The sequence below is a fragment of the Lynx rufus genome, unplaced genomic scaffold (genome assembly GCF_022079265.1).
Source record: "Lynx rufus isolate CCGP_SWC_20201006 ecotype Redwood Valley unplaced genomic scaffold, mLynRuf1.p SCAF_9, whole genome shotgun sequence".
Lineage (NCBI taxonomy): Eukaryota > Metazoa > Chordata > Mammalia > Carnivora > Felidae > Lynx > Lynx rufus.
In genome coordinates, this window is record NW_025814897.1 from 43,561,137 (window position 1) to 43,586,659 (window position 25,523).

Sequence of the window (25,523 nt, forward strand, 5' to 3'; positions counted from 1 at the left end):
AAAGGTGAGTGAAAAAAAAATCAAGTCTTAGAATATACATACACAGTATGATTTTATTTATAAACAGTTAAAAAACATACACAAAGCCAAAAACACACAAGGGATATATACCATGTGTGGTATAATTATAAATAACAGAAAAACTCACAGAAGATTAAAGGAAGTGAGTATCTCTGGCAGAAGATGAAGGCACACTGGTCAGTGGCACACGGAGGAGTCAAAGATATTGGTAATGTTCTTTTTCTTAATTTGGTTATTTGTGGGGATAGTTCTACAAATGTTCATTTCTTTATTATTTTTCACTATACACGTATTATATATACCCTTTGACATAAATAAAATATTCGCTAATTTAATAAAAGTAATTATCCTTTATGGTACAGAGCGATTATGTTTACCAGCAGTGCGAGTAGACCAGAGTTGTTCCACTGGCAACTAAGATAGTGCTCTCTCAGCCCTGGGTGGCCAGTAGGGCCAACACAAGTGTTGAACTAGACTTGATTCTCTGATAATGTCACATGGGTGTTTTAATATAGTAGATGTTCACCTTAATTTAACATTTAGTTCAAACTCAGAACAACCTTATATTATTTTTATCTACTTATTTATTTATTTTGAGAGAGAGAGAGAGAGCAAGTTGGGGAGGGGCAGAGAGAGGAAGAGAGGGAGAGAGGGAATCCCAGGCAGGTTCTGTGTTGTCAGCACAAAACAAGGCATGGGGTTCAAACTCACAAGCCATGAGATCATGACCTGAGCCGAAGTCGGACGCTTAACCACCTGAGCCACACAGGTGCCCCTAACCTTCTATTATTACAGAATAAAAATTGTCCATCTTTCTTTTTTGATTTGAAGGGAGAAGAAGAAAGAATGCTAAGATGTGTGTGTGTGTGTGCATGTCTATATACATATACATAGTTTTATGTTTTAGTTTATCAATACACCATAGTGATATACCTACCTATTCAACATGGGTTCTATGAAGAACCACCTAGGCTACTTCTCTCAGGGTCCCTGCTGCAGCCCGCACTGTAAAGGCTGCAATAGCAATCTGTCTCTTCACTTCTCCCCAGGCCTTGGAAGGATCATCTTTGTTTTCGATGTCAAACAGAGCATCATAAATTCCTGGAAACGACTCCCCTGCATACTTGTTGTGGCTGCTTGGAGCGTAGATGACATGCCTGTTGATAAAGACAGTGTGTTATCTATCAGTTGTCCAAATGATACACACAAGAGAAAAACAGGATCGCTCTATCAACCCTGGACTGCACAATTGTAATTTCATGATATGAATAAGCCACTCATCAGCTGAATTTCCAAGTTTAGTCACTTCCAAAGACCAGTCTATGAAGTGTGTGTTAATTAACTATGTTTTGACTTTTTTTTGTTTTTTTACGTTTTTATTTGAAGTCCAGTTAGTCAATGGGGCGCTTGGATGGTTCAGTCAGCTAAGCGGCCGACTTTGCTTCAGGTCATGATCTCACAGTACTTGAGTTCTAGCCCCGTGTTGGGCTCTGTGCTGACAGCTCAAAGCCTGGAGCCTGCTTTGGATTCTATGTCTCCCTCTCTCTCTGCTCCTCCCCCACTTGCACTCTCTCTCCCTTTCAGAAATAAATAAGCATTAATTTTTTTTTAATTCCAGTTAATATTAGTTTCAGGTGTACAATGTAGTGATTTAACATTCTATACATTACTCAGTGCTCATGATGAAAAGTGTACTCTTAAACCCCTTCACCTATTTGATCCACCCTCAACCCTCCCTTCTGTTAACCATCAATTTGTTCTCTATAGTTAAGAGTCTGGGGGTTCCTGGTTGGCTCAGTTGGTTAAGCATTCTACTCTTGATTTCCGCTCAGGATATCATGAGATTTCCCCACATCCATGAAATCAAGCCCCACATTGGGCTCTGTGCTGACAGCCTCCTTGGTCTTCTCCCTCTCCCTCTCTCTCTCTCCCCCTACTTTGCATGTGCTCGCTCTCTCTCTCTCAAAAATAAATAAATAAATTTTAAAAGAAAAGAGTCTGTTTCTTGTTTTGCCTCTCTGTCTCTTTTTTTCCCTATTCTCATTTGTTTTGTTTCTTAAATTCCACATATGAGTGAAATTATATGGTATTTGTCTTTCTGACTTATTTCGCTTAGGATGATACTCTCTAGCTCCATCCACATTGTTGCAAATGGCAAGCTTTCATTTTTTTTTAATGTTTATTTATTTTTGAGAGAGAGAGAGAGAGAGAGAGAGAGAGAGAGAGAGAGAGAAATGGAGCACAAGTTGGGGAGGGGCAGAAAGAAAGGGAGACACAGAATCTAAAGCAGGCTCCAGGCTTTGAGCTGTCAGCACGGAGCCCAACGCAGGGCTTAAACTCATGGACTGCAAGATCATGACCTGAATCGAAGTCAGACGCTTCGCCAACTAAGTCACCCAGGCACCCCAAGATTTCATTCTTTTTAATGGCTGAGTAGTATTCTATTGTAGATACATAACACTTCTTCATTATCTGTTCATCAGTTGATAGACATTTAGGCTGTTTCCATGGTTTGCCTACTGTAGATAATAACACTATAAACACTGGGATGCACGTACCCCTTTGAATTAGTTTTTTGTTGTGTTTTGTTTTGTTTTGTTTTTTTATTCTTTGGGTAAAAACCTAGTGGTGCAATTATTGGATTGTAGGGTAATTCTATTCTTAACCTTTTGAGGAACTTCCATACTGTTTTCCAGAGTGACTGTACCAGTTTGCACTCCTGTCAAAAGTGTAAGAGGGTTTCCCTTTCCCCACAGCCTCACCAACACCTGCTGTTTCTTGTGTTGATGATTTTAGCCATTCTGACAGGTGGGAGGTGATATCTCATTGTAGTTTTGATTTGTATTTCTTTGATGATCAGTGATGTTGAACATCTTTTCTTTCTTTTTCTTCTTTTTTTAAAATGTTTACTTATTTGCTTTTGAGAGAGAAAGAGAGAGGGAATGCACAGGGGAGGGGCAGAGAGAGACAGGGAGACAGAGAATCCCAAGCAGGCTCTGCACTGTTAGCGCAGAGCACAGCTCAGGGTTCGAACACACAAACTACAAGATCATGACCTGAGTGGAAATCAAGAGTCAGACACTTAACCCAACTGAGCCACCCAGGTGCCCTGAGCATCTTTTCATGCATCTGTTGTCCATCTGTATGTCTTCTTTAGAAAAATGTCTACTCATGTCTTCTGTCCGTTTTAATTGAATTAGAAAGTTCTTTATATATCGCGGATATAAAACCTTTATCTAATTATGTTTTTATTTTAAACAGATGACTTAACGTGGTTCATAGCAACAAAAATAACAAGAGCCACAATAGTTGGCACCTACTAGGGATCATGCTTGTTATATAATTTGCCTATAATTTTTCTAACCCTTGAAAATAAACTCTACAAAGTTGATTTTAGCATTTCAAAAAGGAGGAAATTAAGATATGAGAGATTATGGGATCAGTCTCAAGTTACATTGCAAGTAAGTACTGACTTTTCACTATCCCACTTTACCCCCTGAAATGTAGCACAGTTGTGATTATCAAAGTCCTGTTTGTGACCTGCCAACTTACTACTGTGTTTTTCTCGTTAAAAAGGAATACACACTAACATGTTAGAAGGCCTACCTTAAAGTATGAAGAACTATTAAAAACAACCTTGAAAGTTTAACATGACCTAGGTAGAAGGTGATGTTTTATTAAAAGACCTATGTCAGGGCATAGTGGCCCTGGGTGGCTTAGTAGGTTAAGTGTCTGACTCTTGGTTTTGGCTCAGGTCATGATCTCACAGTTCTGTGAGCTCGAGCTCCACAATGGGCTCTGTGCAGCTGGCAGCACAGAACCTGCTTGGAATTCTCTCTCTCTCCCTCTACCCTACTCGCACTGCCTCTGTCTGTCTCAAAATAAATTTAAAATCTTAAAAAGAAAAGAAAAGAAAAGAAAAGAAAAGAAAAGATCTATGTCAGTTCATGTAATAGCCCATGAAGGGAAGGATAAGTTCCCAAGCAAAGAGGTAAGAAAAGAGGCACAATCATGCTGCCATTGGGAAATGAGTTACCATGCTTGGATCATGCCCAATTCTGATCCTTTGATAATCTATAAACAGACAGATGGGGCTATTTCTTGTTAGTCAGTGATCTAATTCATTCTGCAACTTTCAGTAGGATCAATCTAATGTTCACCACTGATGTTTATCAGAAATATTTAGGATTGTCAAGAATTAGTAAAAAATGTGAACATTAGGGAAGTAAATATATATTTATTATATACATTTCACATATATTTATTATGTCTTATATACATACATAAACACAAATATATTTAAAATGAGAGAGGGGCTAAAATTATCTAAACCAAAATATAAGCATAAACTAACTGATGGAATTGGGGATATTTTTATTTCCTACCTGTGACTTTGTGAATCTTCTAAATTTCCTACAATGAACATATATTCTTTTATTATCAGAAGTAAAAAAAAAAAAAAAAAGAAAGGTATATAGCCATATTACATTATATGAAGAAATAATATATTTATCATTTACTATATATATTTTGAAATTTTCTATTTGCTTACAAGAAATCAGCTATAGTTTTTCCACAGTGCAAAAAATAAGACAATGATATAACCAATAGTCATATTTGTATCCTTACCTATAGAAAGGCCTGTCTGGTAATCCTAAAGGATCAATAAATGCTCGTTCCAAAAACATCAATTGATCATTCATAATTCTCAATAATATTGGGCTAAAAAAAGAAAATGAATACAGTTGTCACTTCACGAAAATGTGAACACTACACAGCAAACTAAAAATTCAGAACAAAACAGGGTTGCCTGGGTGGCTCAGTCCATTAAGCATCGAACTCTTGACTTCAGCTCGGGTCATGATCTCATGATTCACGAGATAGAGGCCCACATCAGGTTCTGTGCTGACAACGCAGAGCCTGCTTGGGATTCTCTCTCTCCCTCTCTCTGTGCCCCCCCTGGCTCACACTCTCTGTCTCTCAAAATAAATAAATAAACTTTAAAAAAGTAAATAATAAAATTCAGAACAAAACTAAACACAACTAATATATCTTAAATTCCTATGATATGCAAATTAAGAACAGCATACACAGTTACATTTAAAGAAACCTATAAAATACTATTCTCCTGGGGCTTGTAAAAGCACATGAAGTTATACTTTCCAATTGAAAAGATGACAGTAATTTTTATTTATTTTGAAATAATAATGAATTGACAAACCTAGGCATTTAAAAATAGGCAAGACTTTTTTCATCTTAGGTATTCTAGTAATCTACTCAAAGTAGTCACTTCAATATGGAATGGGATAGCTCATGAAGAGAAGGATAAGTTCCCAAGCAAAGAGGTAAAGAAGGATAATCTATTAATGTTAATGTAAGGTTCCTGGAAAATTATACATATTTTACCAAATGACAGCTAATGTTTTCATTGTTATTAAAGATAAACTATAATAAACACAAGAAATGGTGTTTATCCTTTTAACAAGACTGGAATGTCTGCTGTTATCAAATATCAGATACTTCTAGAGGCGCCTGGGTGGCTCAGTCAGTTGAGCGACCGACTTCGGCTCAGGTTATGATCTCACGGGTTGTGAGTTCAAGCCCCGCATTGGGCTCTGGGCTGACAGCTCAGAGCCTGGATCCTGCTTCGGATTCTGTGTCTCCCTCTCTCTCTGCCCCTCCCCCACTCATGCTCTGTCTCAGAAATAAATAAACATTAAAAAAAAATTTTTTTTAAATAGCAGATACTTCTGCTATCACAGAATTCATATTCCAAAGAGGGGGGTGTTATTGTAATAAGAATGATTTGATATCATTGAAAATGTATCAAGTTTTGAATAGTTGAACAATGAGTTATTAAATTCAACATATTAATTCTGCTATAATTTAACTATTGAGAACTGTTAAATAATTTAATTCTTTATTTTGTTATATTTTAGTTTTAATAATAACTACTGATTCCTATATGCCAATTACTATTCTGAATGGTTATGTAATGTCTTCTTTCTTTTCTTTTCTTTTTAAGTAGGCTCCATGCCCAACATTGAACTCACGACCCTAAGATCAAGAGTCTCCTGCTCTACTGACTGAGCAGCCAGGAACCCCAGTAATGTTTTCTTTAATGTTCAGAGCAATCCTGCAAGTTAGGCAGGAAAGCAGTCCCATTCCATAGCTAAGATAACTAAGACTCAGTAGTTAAATAACATGCCCACATTCACAACTAGAAAGTTTTAGAATGAAATAGAAGCTCAGAACTATTCTTTCAACTGCACTATGTTGACAAAAGGAAAAATAAAATAACTAAAGGCCCCATAATCTGGTTTGAGCTATTTTTAACATTTATTTATTCAACATCAAGAACTCAGGTTTTGTGATAGTATCAAGGTAAACTCAGTGTAAACTTTACCTGTGAACACCTCACATAAACTAACAGTGGAGACAACTACATAAAACACAATTTCAGTAAGATACTAAAGGTTTCTGAACCAAATTCATAAAGCATTACAACAACAACAACAACAACAACACATATACACACACCTCTCTCTGGATTTCTGATCTTGAGGCTACCACTGAAAAACCATGCTGTTCCTTGTACAAAGCACAACCTAGTTTGAAATAGCTGGGAGGTAAATGCTGAGAACACGGGACTTAAGTAAATGGGGTTTCTGCATTCCAGAAGTATGCTGACCTTCCCAGGACAACCGAAGAACGAATAAGTCTTCAGGTTGAATACTATGTGAACATGAAGGTACCAAGGAGACAACTTTCTGAATCCTTTGATGGATGTAGGGATTGATTCAGCAGAAGCAGAATTAAAGAAGTGTCTTTTCCTTGGATTTCAAAGTTTGGGTTGAGAAATTCAACATTCAGTTTCATGTACTTTAGCCAGCATTTAGTACTATCATGGGTAATGCATTTTTACAGATGTTTCAGGATTTGTAAACATAGTGCGGAGACACAAACTATACCTTAACTACTATTTAGAGAGGATAGGACAAATACAGAAATATCAAAAGTGAAAGCCAAATGTCCTAGAAAACCATAATCTATGCCCATAAGGCATTGTGCCCGCAAGAAGAAGTATCCTTTTTTTTTAAAGATAAAAAATCAACTTCATAGAATATATGGTGTTTGGAATGTCCTTAGAGTTTATTTCTCGTTGTAGATTTTTTTTTTTTTTACCCACATAAAAAATTTGGAAAGAATTGGAAAGTATATGGAAAAAAAACCCTCATGTCCACCCCAGAATAACACAATTATTATACTAATTGGTTTACCTTGAGTTTTTCTCTATATTTGTTCAATAAAAGTATAATCAAACTCTATTTAAATTTTACATATTTTTGCTTCTTTCACATTTTATTATAAATATCTTACATTATATTTCCTTTATAATCATCTATTTTAATGCTTATAAATTATTCAAATTAGTGGACAACTAATTTTTTTTAGTTAATTTCTCCCCTCTTAGGTAATGACTGTTTGGAATTATTCGGTATTATAATTCCTATCTTTCTCTGAGAAGCCCTTTTTCTCTTTCCAAACTTGAAACTCTTTCCTGAAGAAAAAGTCCAAGAAATGGAAATACTATGCCAAAGTCTAAGAACTCTGTAAACGGCTCTTGAAACATTAGCAGTATGAGTTTGCGCTTTTCCAAAGGTTTTTATTTTTTATTTATTTTCTTTTTCAAAAAGGTTTTCAAAGCAATTCATAATGCTATCAAAAGAGTGTGAGAATGCTGGCTCCAGTGAACCATCTGGGGCAATGTGTATGACCAAGTTTTAAATCATTAGTTGATATGAAGATAGTACAACACTATTTTCATCTGTAATTTTTAACTAGTGGTGAATTTGAAGGTTTTTTGTCTCTGTTTCTGTACTGGTAGTATCTTCTTTTTTAATTGTCTTGCCCATTGCCAACATTTTCAACCTTGTTCTTTTGGATTTTTTTTACCAATTTTCAAAAATATGTTTATGACATTTATTATATTATTCCCTTTCCATATTTGTGGGAAAAGAGGTTTCCCAGTCTTCTATCTTTGCTTTGGATGATTAATTTTCATATTATTAACCATTTAGGTGTCCTCAAACCTCATTGCTTTCTCATTTCCTTGTTGTGTCTAAACTTGAATTTCACTTCCAATAAATTTCAATTTTTAGTAAAGAATTCTTCTATACCCATCACTTATGTTTGCATGTGATGTGAAGTGAGATTTTTGAACTCAACTTCTTATCAGCTGCTAAAAGGTTTACACATCACTATTGTTGAATATGTCTTTCCTCTCCATTTATTTATTTATTTTTTTTTTTAATTTTTTTTTCAACGTTTATTTATTTTTGGGACAGAGAGAGACAGAGCATGAACGGGGGAGGGGCAGAGAGAGAGGGAGACACAGAATCGGAAACAGGCTCCAGGCTCCGAGCCATCAGCCCAGAGCCTGACGCGGGGCTCGAACTCACGGACCGCGAGATCGTGACCTGGCTGAAGTCGGACGCTTAACCGACTGCGCCACCCAGGCGCCCCTCCTCTCCATTTATTTTTGATATATCCTTCATTATAAATACATTCTTAAATGTCACTCATCTATTTTCGGACTGTCTGCTCTTATCTTTCTATGTATTTTTGCATCAGTCCCCAAGGATTTGATATTTGTAACTTCATAATAAGTTTAATATACAGAAGATGTTCACTCTCAAAATTCTACTTTAAAAAAATTTCCTTAATACCTTCCCATTATTTTCTTCCCATCTAAAAATTCTGTTCCAATTATCTTTTACTTCTGCGATTTTATACAGAATTGATCCTAAACGCTTACTACTAGAAGAAAAACGGCTTCACAACACTTGTTATGCTGCATAAAGACCTTGTCAGGTGGAAGTGGAAATGAGGAACTCCGAGGTAGTGACATTAAGAAGAGGGAGAAAGAAGGTGTGCTCTGGGAATAGGAGAATTTGGTGGGAGTATGATGTACAAACATTGAAAGAATGAGATAAAACTAGAAAAAGCTGGGGTCACAGAGCGAAGGACCTTCAGGGCGAAGGTGGGAATTTCATAACTATTCAGCTGATAGTAAAGGGGCACTGGCATTTCCCAGCAGCACAGCCGCCACTCCGAATGTTAGAAATGGGTCTTGGAGATGGGGCACCCGGGTGGCTCAGTCAGTTAAGTGTCCAACTCTTGATCTCCACTCAGGTCATGATCTCACAGTTTGTGAGATCGAGCCCCGCGTCAGGGTCTGTGCTGAAGGTGTGGAGCCTGCTTAGGATTCTCTCTCTCCCCGCCCTCTCTCTGCCCCTCCCCTTTTGTGCTCTCTCTCTCTCTCAAAATAAATAAAAAAATAAAAACTTAAAAAAAAAAAAAAGGAATGAGTTTTGGAGAGATATGGTAGCCCTGTATAGGATGCATTACAGTGGAGACAGAAATCAGCAAAACACTTTCCAAAGACATTTCAGCAACAAACATGTCAATTAGTATCTCTTTTTCATTGTATCTATTATATGCATAACTTAAAAATGTACAACATACTTGTTTTTGTCCAAGCCTTGGAGTCTCTCACTGAACTTAGAAGCAATTTCTGTAAAATTCTTCACAGCAGAAAAAAGTGAATCTGAAATAGAAACAGGCCCTAATGGCATTGATGAATGGCTTATGCAAAGGGAACAATACAGGAAGTTGTCCTCTTTTGCATTTGACAAGGTATTTATAATTAAATATTACAAGATGAGCATCAATGAAATGGAAAGCACTTTTATAGATGTAAACAACGTATCTGATCCCATGGAATGGCAATAATTAATAAATGCACTAAAGTAGGTCATTGCATTTTGGAGATTAAATAAAACCCAGAGATAATGAATTTTGAAAGAGGAAGAAGCTTACCAAATGACACACTGTACATTTTCATTTCTTGAGGATGTTTCATTGAAATATTGTAGATTTTGTCAGCATACTTTCTTAAAACTGTAGCATAATCTCGACAGTCAAATGGGAGCACTGTGGAATCGGCCAGTTCAAACACCATCCCTCCTCGAACCTGGGCCACAGTGAGGTGATACTTAAAAGTTGGATCATAGAACTTCTCCACCAGTTCATAAGTTTCATAGACACTGTGATACAGTGGATAGCTCCTGAATTTGTTTGTTGCCTACAAAAAAAAAAAAAAAAAAAAAAAAAAAAGAAAGAAAAAAAAAGAAAAGAAAAGGAAAAAAACACAGAAAACCAAAAACACAAAATATTTCTCTTGTAAGATAGCTTATAATAAAATGCAAAGTATCATAGTTACTATTAATATTAGTAAAACTGTTTTGGCCAATAACGAATAAATAAAGGAAAGTATTTCAGTGCCTCAATAAGCCACTTACTAATGGGTTAGTATTATAATAGTAAAACACACCCCAGGTTTTTAGTAATTAAAAAATATGTGTATACAACATAAATGATAGCATAAAAATTATTTGGAAAGGCCTAACAGTCTTGCCTTCAAGAACACAGGAGATGGGAAAACGTTTTGAAACTTTAAAGACAAGATAATGTTTCATTTCAGTACAAATAATTTAAGAAGGCAGAGAATTGGTAGAGGCAAGGAAATGAGTATTATATACATATTATATAGGGGAATGTTGCAAATTGTTAATGATTGAAATGCCACGAACGGATCATTCTCTGACAAGCAGTGTGTGAAGTGTGAAGAATGGGCACAGTGAGTTCAGTAATGGATCCAAAGTCTCGCTCAGGAGAGAGAAGGAATGCTCAGACATATCTAAGAAACCAAGAAAATACACAAAAGCCAAGAGGCAAGGACCTTTCCAACTCTGAATTGCTGATTTATGCCTTTTGCCTGTTTTATTTAGCAGCTTATCATTTTAGTTGCTCATTTTTTATTGATATAAAAGAACACTTTATACAGTGGTGTGTTGAAGATACTAAGACTCTAAAATTAACCAGAGTTTGAATCCAGGCTTTAGGATTTATTACCAAATAACTTTTGAGTGTTTATTAACCCAAAGATTCTTAGCCTTTCTTTACTGTAGTTTTCTCACAAGTAAAATGTAGATAATATGAACATCGATACTCATCACTACCCCCATCTAACCTTCCCTAACTTCCTACCCCAAAGGCAGGATTAAAGATTTCCTGTCTGGGGAGAATAACTAGTCCAAGAGAAAAGACATATAGATTCTCAAATTGTTGCCTCCCCGTGACGCAACCAGAATAGGCATTCTTGATCACTCTTCTCAGAAGCTTCCCATTTGACAAGTGCCACCCTTGTATACAGGACTTCAATCAGCTTGCCTAAAAGACAGGTTGCCAAAGATGACCAGGCATTTGAAAACAGCCTTGACATGAAAGATACTAGACCAATCACACAAATTAAAATAAAATCAACTCAGAGTAAGGAGGTACTGTATGGAATGGAGGGAGACTTAATAATAATAATAATAACAATAATAATAAAGATATCACTTAAAAATGAATGACAGAATTGAGAAAAATATTCCAGATGGTAAAAAAAGACACAGATAGAAACAAAAGATAAAATATAAATACAGTAGAAAAGAATCCCCAGGTATTAAACAACTACTAATAGTTCAAAAAAGAGGAAAGAGGGAAGAAGTGATCAAAGGAAAAAGTATTCCCTCCAAATGTGAGACATAGGTTTCCAGACCAAAGGCCCACTCTGTGCCCAGCCCAGTGAAAGAAAAAATGTATTAACCAACCAAGGCACACACATATACCAGGACAACATGAAAGGTATAAAACCTTCCTTTCAAAATATCATAGAACCAGCATGAAAATAGACACATAGGTCAATGAATGAAATAGACAGCCCAGAAATAAATCCATGCATATGTGGTCATTTAATCTATGACAAAAGAGGCAAGAATGTACAGTGGGGAAAATATAGTCTCTTCAATAAATGGTGCTGAGAAAACTGTATAGCTACATGCAGAAGAATGAAATTGAACCGAATTTCTTATCCCACACACAAAAATAAATTCAAAATGCATTAAAGACTTGAATGGAAGACCTGAAACATTAAAACTCTTAAAAGAAAACATGGTCAGTAAGCTCTTTGACATGGTCTTAGCAATATTTTCTTGGACCAGTATCCTCAGGCAAAGGCAGCAAAGGCTAAAAGGTATACATAGGACTACATCAAAATAAAAAGTGAAGGAAACAGTCAACAAAAGGAAAAGACAACCTACTGAGAAAGAGAATATATTTGCAAATCATACATTCATTAATGGTTTACTATCCAAAATACATAAAGAACTTTTACAAGTCGGGGCGCCTGAGTGGCTCAGTCGGTTAAGCGTCCGACTTCAGCTCAGGTCACGATCTCGCGGTCCGTGAGTTCGAGCCCCGCGTCGGGCTCTGTGCTGACAGCTCAGAGCCTGGAGCCTGTTTCAGATTCTGTGTCTCCCTCTCTCTGACCCTCCCCCGTTCATGCTCTGTCTCTCTCTGTCTCAAAAATAAATAAACGTTAAAAAAAAAAATTAAAAAAAAAAAAAAAGAACTTTTACAAGTCAATATCAAAAACACAAACAACCAAATTAAAAACTGGGCAAAGGTGGAAAAAAAAAGGGACAGAGGAATAAACATTGAATAAACATTTTTTCACAAAGTGTACATACAGATGGCCAACAGACACATAAAAAAATGCTCAACATCACTAATCATCAGAGAAATGCGAATTAAAATCACAATGAGCTATCACCTCATACCCATCAGACTGGCTATGATCAAAAAGGCAAAATATAGAAAATATTGGTGAGGATGTGGAGAAAAGGAAACCCTTGTGCAATATTGCACAGAAAGCAAACTGGTGCAGCCACTGTGGAAAACAGTATGGAGGTTCCTCAAAAATGTAAAAATAGAACTACCATACAATCCAGCAATTCCACTGCTGGGTATTTATCTTAAGAAAAGAAAAACAGGGGCGCCTGGGTGGCTCAGTCGGTTAAGCGGCCGACTTCGGCTCAGGTCGTGATCTCGCAGTCCGTGAGTTCGAGCCCCGTGTCAGGCTCTGTGCTGACAGCTCAGAGCCTGGAGCCTGTTTCAGATTCTGTGTCTCCCTCTCTCTGACCCTCCCCCGTTCATGCTCTGTCTCTCTCTGTCTCAAAAATAAATAAACGTTAAAAAAAAAAAAGAAAAACACCATTTCAAAGAGATACATGTACCCCTATGTTCACTGCATCATTACTTACAATAGCCAAGACATGGAAGCAGCCTAAGTGTCCATCAATAGATGAACACACACACACACACACACACACACACACACACACAGGAATATTACTCAGCCATAAAGAATGAAATCTTGCCATTTGCAACATGGATGGGCCTAGAGGGTATTATGCTAAGTGAGATAAGTCAGACAGAGAAAGGCAAATACCACATGACTTCCCTTATATGTATAATCTAAAAAAAACAAACAACTAAGTAAATAAAACAGAAACGGACTCACAGATACAAAAAACAAACTCTTGGTTATCAGAAACAGGAAGGGTTAGAGGGCAGGCAAAATAGGTAAAGGGGATTAAGAGGTACAAACTTCCAGTTATAAAATAATTAAGTCATGGAGATGTAATGTACAGCACAGAAAATATAGTCAGTAATATCATAATAACTTTGTATATTGATAGATGTTAACTAGATATTGTGGGGGTCATTTTGTAATGTATAAGAATAGTGAATCACTATGATGCACACCTGAAGCTAATAGGATATTGAATGCCAATTATATTTCAATAAAATAAAAAAAAAAGCGAAACGATCAGGGATCAAATAGCAACAGATTTCTCAACAGCAATCCTGAAGGCTGAAAGTCATTGAGTGATGAGTTCAAAATTCTGAGGATGTAGTATTTTCAACCAAAAGCTTTGTGCCCAGGCAAACTGAGAAAGAATAGTGTGTAGTTGAAATGCATTTCAGACTGCAAGGGCTTTAGATTTCATACACCCTTTTCGAGAAGTTCTTGTAGGATGTACTCCAAAAACAGTAAAGAATAAATTAGAAAAAGGAAGATACAAAATCGAGGAAACAGAAGATGCGAAACAGGAGAGAAATGAAGGTGCTCTCAGATTTCTCAGTGAAGGAAAATTTCACAGGCAAGGATGTGCCACAGGCGAAGAGAACAAGCAGAGAATTCAGAGTAACAGGAGAAGATTCCAAGGAAAATGAAATCTGCCAGATCGCCTGATGTTTTTAAATATACTAAAAGTTTGTGGTGAACCAGTTATGGATACATGGAGAAGAAAAAAGATATTCTAATCAACAAGTGTGGTATAAGTATATACTGAGAAAATGCAATGAGGGAAAGTACTTGGGAGTTGGGAGAAAAAGTGATAAAGAGCTAAATGCCATCTTCCCTAATGAGATGTAAACAGATAATACATAACACCGAAAAATAAATAGCAGCATGAGAATATTGTCAGCATGCAGACAGATAGCAGAATAAAACAATTAAAAAGTTGAAAAAATCTGAATCTGTTGAGCAGAATCAGAAGTGGGACAAGCATGGATATGGGATAAGGACCACTGTTTTTCATTACACACTCTTACAGACTGTATGACATTCTATGAACTATGTTTCTAGGTTGCCTTGATAAAAATAAAAACTATAAGTGTCATTGTCATCATTAGAAACAACAGTAGCCAAAAAAATTAGGACTTGTATAGGTGTTCATGGTTTATTGTGCTATTCATCATGACAATCTATTGTGATAAATAAACTTTCATGTTTAATGACTGGGGAGCTAATGACATAAAAATCCAAATATTTGCAGGTCTTGATAATAACTAATTTTGAACGATAACAGGTAGAGAGGAATCAAAGACAATGTTGACATTTCTAGTGTAAGTAACTGCATGAAAGCAGTGCCATCTAATGAAACAGAAAACGTATTTAAGGGAGTTCATTAAAGTTCAAGTTCAAAGGCTCAAAATACCAGATGCAGGAACTACTCCATTAGTAGTAGCACCATCTCAACCACATCTGCTTCAAATTCCTCTACTTCTCTACTGCTGAACTCACTTTTTAAAATTCAGAATTATTTATTTAGCTAAAATATATTCATAAATAACCTTGAAAATCTTATTGATAGACTTACCCAGTTTTTAGTGTACCGTGCTCTGCCTGAAGCAATTCCAAGTCTTTGGAAGAACACCTCAAAATCATTACCAGATCCCAACTTGCTTATCCTTATAGGGATTAAAACATGAAATTATTTGAGTAATTTCTTCAGGGAGAACAGATTAAAGATTAATTAAACTCCATTCTTTCTACTATAAATATAATTTTTATTTATAAAAATCATGTTAGGCAAGTAACAACAAAAAATAATTGAGAGGAATATCAATTTTGATCATGGAGTATCTACTTCCTTAAGACTGTTTTGGGTAGTAGTGACCATTGTTCTCTTGGGTTCCTGAACCCAATTCCAACATGTGGAGGGGTGTGTGTGGTGTTTCCCCATACCAGCAACAAGCAATTCTCTGGGATGCCAACTGGGTGTCCTAAAATTCAACTCAATTCTGACACTGAAGATAACACCATACTCCATAAGTGAATGGCTCCATCCCAAAAGACTGCCCCTCCTCTAATTTCAGAAGCCAAAAACAAACCCAGGTGGATTTCTCAACAATGGGCTACAGATTAAAGATTCCCCAGTTCTCCTTCTTGGGTTCGATTAATTTGCTAGAGCTGTTCCCAGAACTGGGAGAAACATTTTATTTACTCGATCAGATCACTGGTTTGTTATAAAAGGATACAACTCAGGAACAGCCAGGTGGAGGAGACGCAAGGGGCAAGATGTGGGGAAAGAGCACAGAGTGCTCCATGCCCTCCCCAGTTGTGCCACTCAATGTGGAAGCTCTCTGAACCCTATCTTATGGAAGCTTCATTAGAAAGTCATGATCCATTAAATCATTGCCCATTGCAGATTGATTCAACCTTTGCTCCTAGGGTGGGACTGAGAGTCCCAACCCTCTAATTATGTGGTTGGTTCTCCTGGCCATCAGCCCTCATCCTTAGGTGGGGATCCAAAGGTCACCCTGTTAACATAACAAGAGGCACCCTTATCTCTTTCATCACTTAGAAAATTCTAAAGATTTAAGTTCTCTCTGCCAGGAAAGGGGCCAAAGATTGAATATATACTTCTTATTATAAATCACAATATCACACCTATGTAAGTTACTTTTTTAAAAAGGTTCATTAACAAAATAATGAAACAAAATAACAAGTTCATTATGCTGGAAAATATTTCCCCTCATTAACTTATTTTACTACCTGTATTTGTTGTGCATGATGAAGTTAAAAGAAACAGAAATTTTTTAGATAACTCAGATGTAAATACTACCCTTAAATTTTTTTTAAGTATTCATACTCTTTAAAGTTATATAATCTCATCTCTAATCAATCTTTATCTCTGAGAGATTTATTCCTGTAATTTGCTGTGAAGACACAACCAATACTGAAATGATGCCTATATTTTTCTTAGAGTAACCAAAATATTTGTTAACTGTATGATATTCAGAAAAGAGAAAATGTATCTAGTAACTGGGGGACAGAACTGTGAGGGGAAGTACTTTCTACCATACTTTTGACTTACGTAACAGGTGTATATAGTGCCTACTCAAAAAAGAACCATTTCTTGATAGCCTACAGATTTAACTTCAAAACACAAGAATATTTTATTTGTGAACCAAAGCATTGCCTTTCCTTTATCATTGAGAGAAAATACACTTTCATTTTCAACACAACCCCCTACTGTATGCAACAGAGACTCTTGTTTGCATGGTTACCTGGGCATGCCACTGAACTCAGGGGAAGGACTTTTTTCATTCCAGCTCTCATAAAGAGATTTGCCTTCAAAGCCTTCATCAGGGCTTTGGAGCTACACAGGTAAAATGGGAAAAAAAGAGAATACTTACAAATCAGATATTTTAAAATCAAAATGTCCATCAGCCAGGGAATGAATAGGTAAACTATATTCAGCAAAACAAGTGATGCAATTCATATTATTAGCAGTCATTAAGAATTACAATAACGAATTTCTGACAATATGGTAAAATGCTCATGCTATTATATACAGGTGGAGCTACTTAAGAAAAAAAAAAAACCATGAAGTGTATAGAAAAGAAGGCCTAATTATTACCAAGCCATCATATTCAAATGAACAGTCCTATTATAAGATTTTTTTGGTCTATTTTTTTCTGAATGCATGAAGGCTGCTCTCAAAAATATACTTCTCTTATAAAAAAGAAAATGAAAGGAAGCAAGGTGGTTAAGAGAAGGTATTTCTTTTAATATCGCTTCTTGCTAGTAAGGTCGCTAAAGGTCATTAAATAATACATAATAAAAACAAATGCATTAATATTGAGTATTTATTGTAATTTCAATAAATACTGGGCTTTAACTACATTTTCTGGTTTTACTGATGAGAAAACTGAGGGAGAAAAATATGACCTATTATTGAATTCTAAACCTATACTTGACATCTAGAACATTAGATGTTATCCCAAAAACATTTTGCAAACTCAACTTCAGTTAATGTTCTATAGTTATTTACAGGTTATTTAATATACATTATATGGTACCACAATTGTTTTTATTTTACATTTAATAAAAGTCCTATGTTCTGTTTTTCAACAAATTCAATTTTCAAAAATTAATAGAGTACCTATATTGTTTAAGACTTTTTGTGAATGCCATGAAAACAAAGCTCAAAAAGACACATTAGATACTTTCTACTAGTGGGAACTAGAAGTAAAAATGTGAAATTCAATGTGCTAGGTATGTGCAAAGGTCTATGGGAATACAAATAAATCTGCATAAGGATGGGGAAAGAATCAGAAATTATGTCAACATCTTAACTTGCAAAATATGAATAAATAAAGCCACAAAATAATTTCACTCGAGCTTATAAATTTACACAAAACCTTGATATAAGGGACAGTACCACTCCGTTTATTCTAGGAAATGCAAATTTAGAGGTTGAGCTTCTGACTTTGGCTCAAGTCATGATCTCACGTTTGGTGGGTTCAAGCCCCTTGTCGGGCTCTGTGCTGACAGCTCAGAGCCTGGAGCCTGCTTAGGATTCTGTGTCTCCCTCTCTCTCTGCCCCTCCCCCACTCACACTCTCTCTCTCTCTCTCTCTCTCTCTCTCTCTTTTTTTGTCTCTCTCTCTCTCTCAAAAATAAACATTAAATTTTTTAAAAAAATAAATGCATATTTAGAATAGTGTAGAAATACATAACTATATTTTCAGTTCATCACTAAAATTTAAAATGCTATGAATCCCTCTCCCCCAATAAACAAAACAGAATAACACAGACCGCCAAAACTGTCAAGCATCGACTCTGACTTAGAGTGCTGCGTTTGCAATTGTCCCTGGGTGCCACCAAACCACCCAGAAAACAAATATAACTGCCAAGCTTCCTCAGCATTTACCTTAAATTACATGAATGGTGAAATTTCTCTGAAATACCCTGTTTTCAGGTATTACAGTTTTTATACATTTCATGGAAACTGATAAAAATTACAGGCAAATGATGCAGATCTTGAGTAATGACATGAATACATTTTTTTCAAATTAATTTGCTTCTATTCCTATAGAGGAAGTTAAGTTATAAGATGAAATTCCATGCTTTTGAAACCAAAGGTTAGTGATATTAAAATCCCTATCTGAAGGGCAATAATTGTGTTTTTCTTGGTATTTATACTTCAGTTGGTAATTCCATTAAATAGGCAACTCTTTTTTTTTTTCCTTTCCAGTTCAAATCAGATAATTAACAACAAAAACAAAAATCTGTCATGCAACAACTTCTTCATTATGACTAACTTTAGTCCCAGTGGGTTTAGGAGCAGGACAACTAAAGTGAAGAGCTGCCTGTCAGTCCTACAGGAATTCGGGCACTGTCTCTCCAGCAGGTTCTGTACCTTGTGCCTCTGTCAGAACTAAGAGAACTTTAGCTGTCAGCCCAGGTCAGTGGGGCTCAGTGGAATGCAGCTCAAGTCAGGAAGTCAGAAAGGGGGGTACATGGTCTCACTTAGCCTCTGCCCCAAATTGATTTGACCTTGGAGTCAGTACTTGGTGTTTTTACACATACTCTTTCTCAATCACTTAGAAACTTTAACTCTTCCTGCATCCTGGGATAACTGGTATCATGATATGAAGGAGTATAAAGCAGTTTTAAAATTAAGGACTTAAACCACAGGACCAAGTCCTGGTTCAGCTACTGCACAAGTTGTGTGACTTTGGTGGCTAATGCTTTTTGATCTCAGTGTTCTCCATTTCACATGGGGATGGTAGACGCAATGCTATCCAAAGGCTGCTTCAGGGCAGTTGGGGGAAATGGGATAACACGTGTAAATAGTTTATTCAATGCAATGTTCTCTGGAGTGGGTATTTGCTCTATGAGAAAAAGACAAGCTATAAAACAAGGCAGCTGCTTAACATAATAATGGTATCTCAATGAAACATCATTTGTAGAACTCAAATTTTCGAAAATGATATGTAATTATTTTTACCTCCTTTGTTAGGCTGTATACCAAGCTGTACATCAGTGGGGAGCAATCAACTCGTAGAGTATAGTTTCCTTAAAGATAAAGAAAGAATGGTTTTTTTTATTTCATTTACTTCATTCTTTCATTCAAAGACCAGTGTTAACTCTTTAGCCAGAAAGATCCTTTTAGAACCTAAGTCCAATCAAAACCCTCCAACTCATGACTCCATAAAACTCATCATGCTTACCTTGGTCCTCAGTTCCATACAAGAAACAACCCCTGTCACCTCTTCAAATCTTCACATCCCACTCTACCCAAGCAGGGACCTTCTCAGGGTCTTTGCACATACTGTTCCTTCAGCCTGGAACAGCATTCTGCATTACATCTGCATGACTTAAAACTCCCCCACTTCACTTAGACCTCTAATGTCATGTTTTCTGAGAGTTGTCCCCTGAACACCCTACCTAAAGGAGCACCCTCTCTTCCCTTCATCCTAGCTACTCTTTCTCTCTTGACCTTGGATTATTTTTCTCCTTATTAGTTACCTCCCACATGTGTTAAATATTTGCCTTTTTATTTGCCATCCTCACAACAGACTGTAAGTTCCATGGGAACAGGTAGTCTTTTTATTTGTTGCCATATCCCCAGGGCTTAGTACAGTCTTGGCATTTAGCATTTACCCAATAAATATCTGTTGTAAAAATGCATTTGTAAGGCAGGTGCTCTCCATCTAGTTGTGAATACAGAGCAGAGATGGGGTTCCCATTCCTCAGGAATTCTATGTCTAATGAGCTTGAGAATCTTGCAAACCAGCCAGGAGAGGTGCCCTCAAGTAGCTGTGGGAGCACAGCGAGGAGAGACTAGAACAGGCTGGGGGCCTGGGGAAGGGGAAGTTAAGACAACTTCATCAAGGAATAGCCTGTACAAATGCCCAGAAATATAAAAGTACATGATGTGCTCAGAGAATGGCCAGAAACTCTTATCTCAAAGCTTAAGATCCATGTCTAGGAACGGCAAAAGTTGAGGCTTTAAAAATAAGTAGACACCCCAGCAGAATTGTTCCTGAAACTTGAAAGGCTGGTTCTAAAATTCAGCTGATGGGGCACCTGGATGGCTCAGTCGGTTAAGCATCCGAATTCCGCTCAGGTCATGATCTCACTGTTCACGGGTTGGAGCCCCTCATCAGGCTCTGTGCTGACAGCTCAGAGCCTGGAGCTGCTTCAGATTCTGTGTCTCCCTCTCTCTGCTCTCCCTTATGCTCTCCCCCCAAAAAATAAATTAAAAAATTAAAATAAAATAAAATTCAACTGGAAGAAGAAATATGCACAAATTTTAGCTACTGCAATTTTTAAAACAGATAAATAGCCAATAAGAGTGTAAACCAGAGGGTCAGAGAGATAGTTTGGCAGCATTTATCGCAATGTATTGCACATATACCATGAGCAAGCAATGATACTGTAGTTCTCCACTCTCGACTTGTGTCGAAAAATGTAAGGCAGGCAAATAAAAAAGATATTGACTGCAACAAATGGAAACAATCTGACCATCAGCTGGAGAACTGAGACATAAATTGTTCTGTTGAATACACTGAAGAAGTTTAATTTTCAAGTGGAATAGATCTATATACACTGACATGGAAAGTTTTCCATAATATGCTGTTGCATGAAAAAGGCGAGATGCAGGACCATTTAGCCTGTAAGATGTAATATGTAATGAAAACCTGTATAAGGTAGTGAGGGGGAACAGAATATAGGGATAAGAAGGATAAAGTTGACCAGCTTGATTTGAGTTTCAGCTCAATCCTTTACTAGCTGTGTGATCTTGGGAAAATTATTTAATCCCTCTGAATTCACAGTTTCCTCTTCTACACAAGGGAGACAATAAAGTACTCACCTCAGTGGATGATTGTGAGTATTAAATAAATTTTTACACATAAAGTCCTTAAGAGAGTACCTCCGACACTGTTGATAGGTTGTGTGAGCTGAGTTCTATATATGAATGTCAGTGTGATGGAAACACCCCAAACTGAGAACAGTAGTACCTTCAGAGAGAGGGCTGAGTTTGACATTTGTAAAGATTTTTGCTTTGTCTGTAAATTTTGCATTTTAACATGAGAAAGCCAGTGTATCACTTATTGTGTTATTTTAAAAAGTCATACTTAATAAGATTTTAAATATAAACCAAAGTAAGGTAAGTGGTGTCCTAATCTTAGGGTAACATAACATGTGTGTCATTTGCTCTGGGTCTTGAAAATGATGGGGAGACCATGCAGCATTTTAAGGCAAGGAGTGACATAATCAACAAATTGCAATGATTTAAAAATATACATTAAAAATCAAATCTTGCAAACAAAGCTAGCAAGAAAGAGAACATTATTCTGCTTTTGAGAAATATATGTTTATGTATTTATTCTGTGTAGCGAAGGGGTTTCATCCTACCATGTGTTTGTTTTTAAGTATGGGTAATAGTTTCAAGCTAATATTTTTGAACTTTTACCCTGTGCAAGGCACAGGTGTGGGAGTTTTGTAAATATTAACCTCTTTTGCCCTTTTAAGAGCCTTTGAGGTATATGTTCTTGGCAACTCTATTTAGAGCTGAGAAAACTGAGACACAGAAGATAAGTAACAAGCTGAGGTCATACAAATAGGAAGTGGCTGTGCCGAGAATAAGGCCACACCCTTCACCATGGCTATAAGAGGAGGGGGAAAGGATTACTGAACTGCACTGTGTGAGCCACCTTGGGGACGATGTAATTTAGACACCTGGACAAAGAAGAAATGTCAATGCCAACATGCCTCTGTCAAAAGGCATTGTCTCAATTATTGTGGATGTGATAAGTTTATCAATATACTACCAAAAAGATTCTCAAAGTCTCCCCTTCATTGACTCATTCTTTGCTGCATGAATGCAACTCATGTGTCTTTAACAAGACATTAGGAAACCAGGAGTTATCAAGAAAGATCCTGTCTGTTACTTGCTGAAGAATATAGCCTAGTAACAGAAGTAGTCTGTAAAGCAAATAATTGTTTAGTAATGGTCATGAGGAGAGCTACAGACATGGCTTCCCTGAAAAAGTACCATTTCAGGAAGACTGTAAGGGTAAGAATGAAACAGATAGAGTGAGTGTGGAACAGCCATCCTAGTACAAAGAACAGAAGCTGCAATGTCTGGGAAGTTGCATGTAGTCAAGAACAGATAGATGAATGGGTATGGAGGGTAGTGACAATGGACTGCTCGATCTTGGAAATAGACCTGAGAATGTCCTTTCGATTGAATCTCTACTTATCAAAAGCAGATCCATTCTTAAAGGCCAGTATTGAGTGTCTATCTCCTTTCTCAAGCCTTTCCTGAACTTGCTACTCTTCTCTCCTCTGAACTCTCAGACCAGCCTCATTATAGCCTTCTTATAGTACCTGCATATATTAGAATCCTAGACTAATTTATTTCCTCGTTTGTACTGAGCCACAAACTTCCAAGTGCAAGACTTACTAACTTCTGATTCCTCTGAAATACTGGAAAATACATTGCACACAGAAGGGCTCAGTAACTATTTCTTGAATAGGAGAAAAAAATATTTAAGAAAAAATATACCTGGACATCAGTATTTCTTCCCAAATCTATCCACATGATATGATAAAACTAGCATTATATTTAAATTACCCTTTTTTGCTACCCCATTCTAAAATCACAGAAATCTTCTGTTCTATGATTTACTGATTCATTTAACAGGTATTTACAATCCCTAGTGCAGACAAGGTAATCTGCCAGGTGAAGCAAATCAGAGAGGGCTGCTTTCCCAGATGAGCACTCTAGGTCTCACAGCTGCTGTGAGGCAAGGGTGGCATCCCAACACATGGGATGGATTTGCCTTCCTTATTAGTGCATAATTTAGGAACTAAATGGCTGCTACTACCATGATCACACCTTTTCCTACAAGACCAATGAGATTCACCTTCTATAGAAGAATCAGCATTAATATAGGCCACACCACGCTCTTGAAGGAGTCTGGAATTCTCCTACAATAAAAAAAGAAAGAAAAGCATAAATATATACCATAACCTCCCCCTAAAACAATCATCTCTAGATTTGCTGTGTGCAGCTTTCTGAATTAAGCTGACCACAAAACTGATATGTAAGATTCTCAAAGCGAGTTTGTTTGAAAGAATTTAAGTAAAGACTACTGATAAGAAATAATAGGCAAAACATTTTTAAGACTAAAAATTAAAATGAACCTTTCCATCTTAATATGGTAAATAGAAAAGGAGTTGATTGCTTAACCATACCATAGTTTATCCTTTAAGAAATTCTCTTAGCAAACATGAATGACCTAAGAAAGAAAATCTGTGAGTGGAAATTTTCCCGATTTTTTTTTAAATTTAAATAGAGATTATTACCCAATTCTCAGGGAATAAATAATCTCAAATTTATGGGTTAAAACTATGTGAGGTTTCTTTCTGGTCTATACTCAGAAGCATGAAGTTCTCCTGTAGGATACCACCACCTACTGGTCAAGACTGATCATTGCACAACTTTAAAATGCTGACAAAAAGTGCAGCAGTTTTTTGAGCTATTAAGTGGATTTGAGTCTTCAAAACATGCAATTTCCTAAGCGTCCTGACAGTAAGAAAGAGAGTGGAAAAGATTTGCAACTGTAGGTGGGGAAAATAATTGAAGGAGATAAATAAACCTCAAAATATTTAGGCTCTTCCTGATGCCACCATAAATCTTTCCTGTCTTTAGGAACACTACTTTTTTTTCCCCCCCAAAGAAAATTGAAGTTTACAGGGCTTCTCCTAATTCCTAGAGAATATAATAGGAGCCAAATACGTTTTAAAGCATTACTGGAAGTAAACGAGATAAATTTTAAGTTTGCCTATATTTACAGCTAATGCTTCTGTTACACAAAGCCAATAATATATGCAAGTAAAATTAATTTATTTAAAATTTTAAATCCAGTATAGTTAACATACAGTGTTATATAAATTTCAGGTGTATAATATAGTGATTCAACAATTCAACAATTATTCAGTGCTCATCATGGTAAGTGTACTTTTAAGTCCCCTTCACCTATTTCACCCATCCCCCCACCCTCCCCTCTGGTAGCCATCAGTTTGTTCACTACAGTTAAGTCTCTTTCTTGGTTTCTCTCTCCTTCTCTCTCTCTCTCTCTTCCCTCATTGTTTGTTTTGTTTCTTAAATTTCACATATGAGTGAAATTATATGGTATTTGTCTTTCTCTGACTGACTTATTTCACTTAGCATTATACTCTCTGGATCCAACCATGTTGTTGCAAATGGCAGGATTTCATTCTTTTTGTGGCTTAATAATATTCCATTACATATATATGTGTGTGGGTGTATATATATATATATATATATATATATATATATGGGTATATATATATATATGGGTATATATATATACATATATATATATGGGTATATATGTGTATATATATATATATATATATATATATACATATATATATACCACATCTTGTTTGTCCATCTATTAATGGACACTTGGGCTGCTTCCATAACTTGGCTATTGTAAATAATGCTACTATTAACATAGAGTGCATTAATCTTTTTGAATTAGTGTTTTTTGTATTCTTTCAGTAATTACCCAGTTGTGGAATTACTGGATTATAGGGTAGTTCTATTTTCAATTTTTTGAGGAGCTTCCATACTGTTTTCCACAGTGGCTGCACCAGTTTACAGTCCGAACAACAATGCATGAGGTTCCTTTTTCTTCACGTCTTGCCAACACTTTTGATTTTAGCCATTCTATCAGGTGTGAGGTGATCCTTCATGGTTTTGATTTCCATTTCCTTGGTGATAAGTGATGTTGAGCATCTTTTCATGTGTCTGTTGGCCATCTATATATCTTTTGGGAGAATGCCTGTTCATGTCTTCTTCTACTTATTATTATTATTTTTTATCAGATTACTTGTTTTTTTGTGCGTTGAGATGTAATAGTTCTTTGTAT

General features: G+C 36.3%; 1 protein-coding gene across 2 annotated transcripts in view; it reads right to left on the minus strand.

Moving 5' to 3' along the window:
• Positions 1 to 988: 988 nt before the first annotated feature.
• Positions 989 to 25,523, minus strand: part of LOC124505601 (Putative N-acetylated-alpha-linked acidic dipeptidase) — a 66,715-nt gene continuing 42,180 nt past the window's right edge. The window contains exons 12-19 of one of the 2 annotated variants that reach the window (XM_047071589.1): positions 23,487 to 23,550; positions 19,559 to 19,626; positions 16,831 to 16,922; positions 15,138 to 15,228; positions 9,904 to 10,168; positions 9,550 to 9,631; positions 4,651 to 4,743; positions 989 to 1,178 (exon numbers count right to left, since the gene is read on the minus strand). In XM_047071589.1, the coding sequence (XP_046927545.1) occupies positions 989 to 1,178; positions 4,651 to 4,743; positions 9,550 to 9,631; positions 9,904 to 10,168; positions 15,138 to 15,228; positions 16,831 to 16,922; positions 19,559 to 19,626; positions 23,487 to 23,550 (945 nt within the window). The remainder of the gene's footprint in view (positions 1,179 to 4,650; positions 4,744 to 9,549; positions 9,632 to 9,903; positions 10,169 to 15,137; positions 15,229 to 16,830; positions 16,923 to 19,558; positions 19,627 to 23,486; positions 23,551 to 25,523) is intronic. The other variant, XM_047071588.1, reaches the window with a different exon arrangement.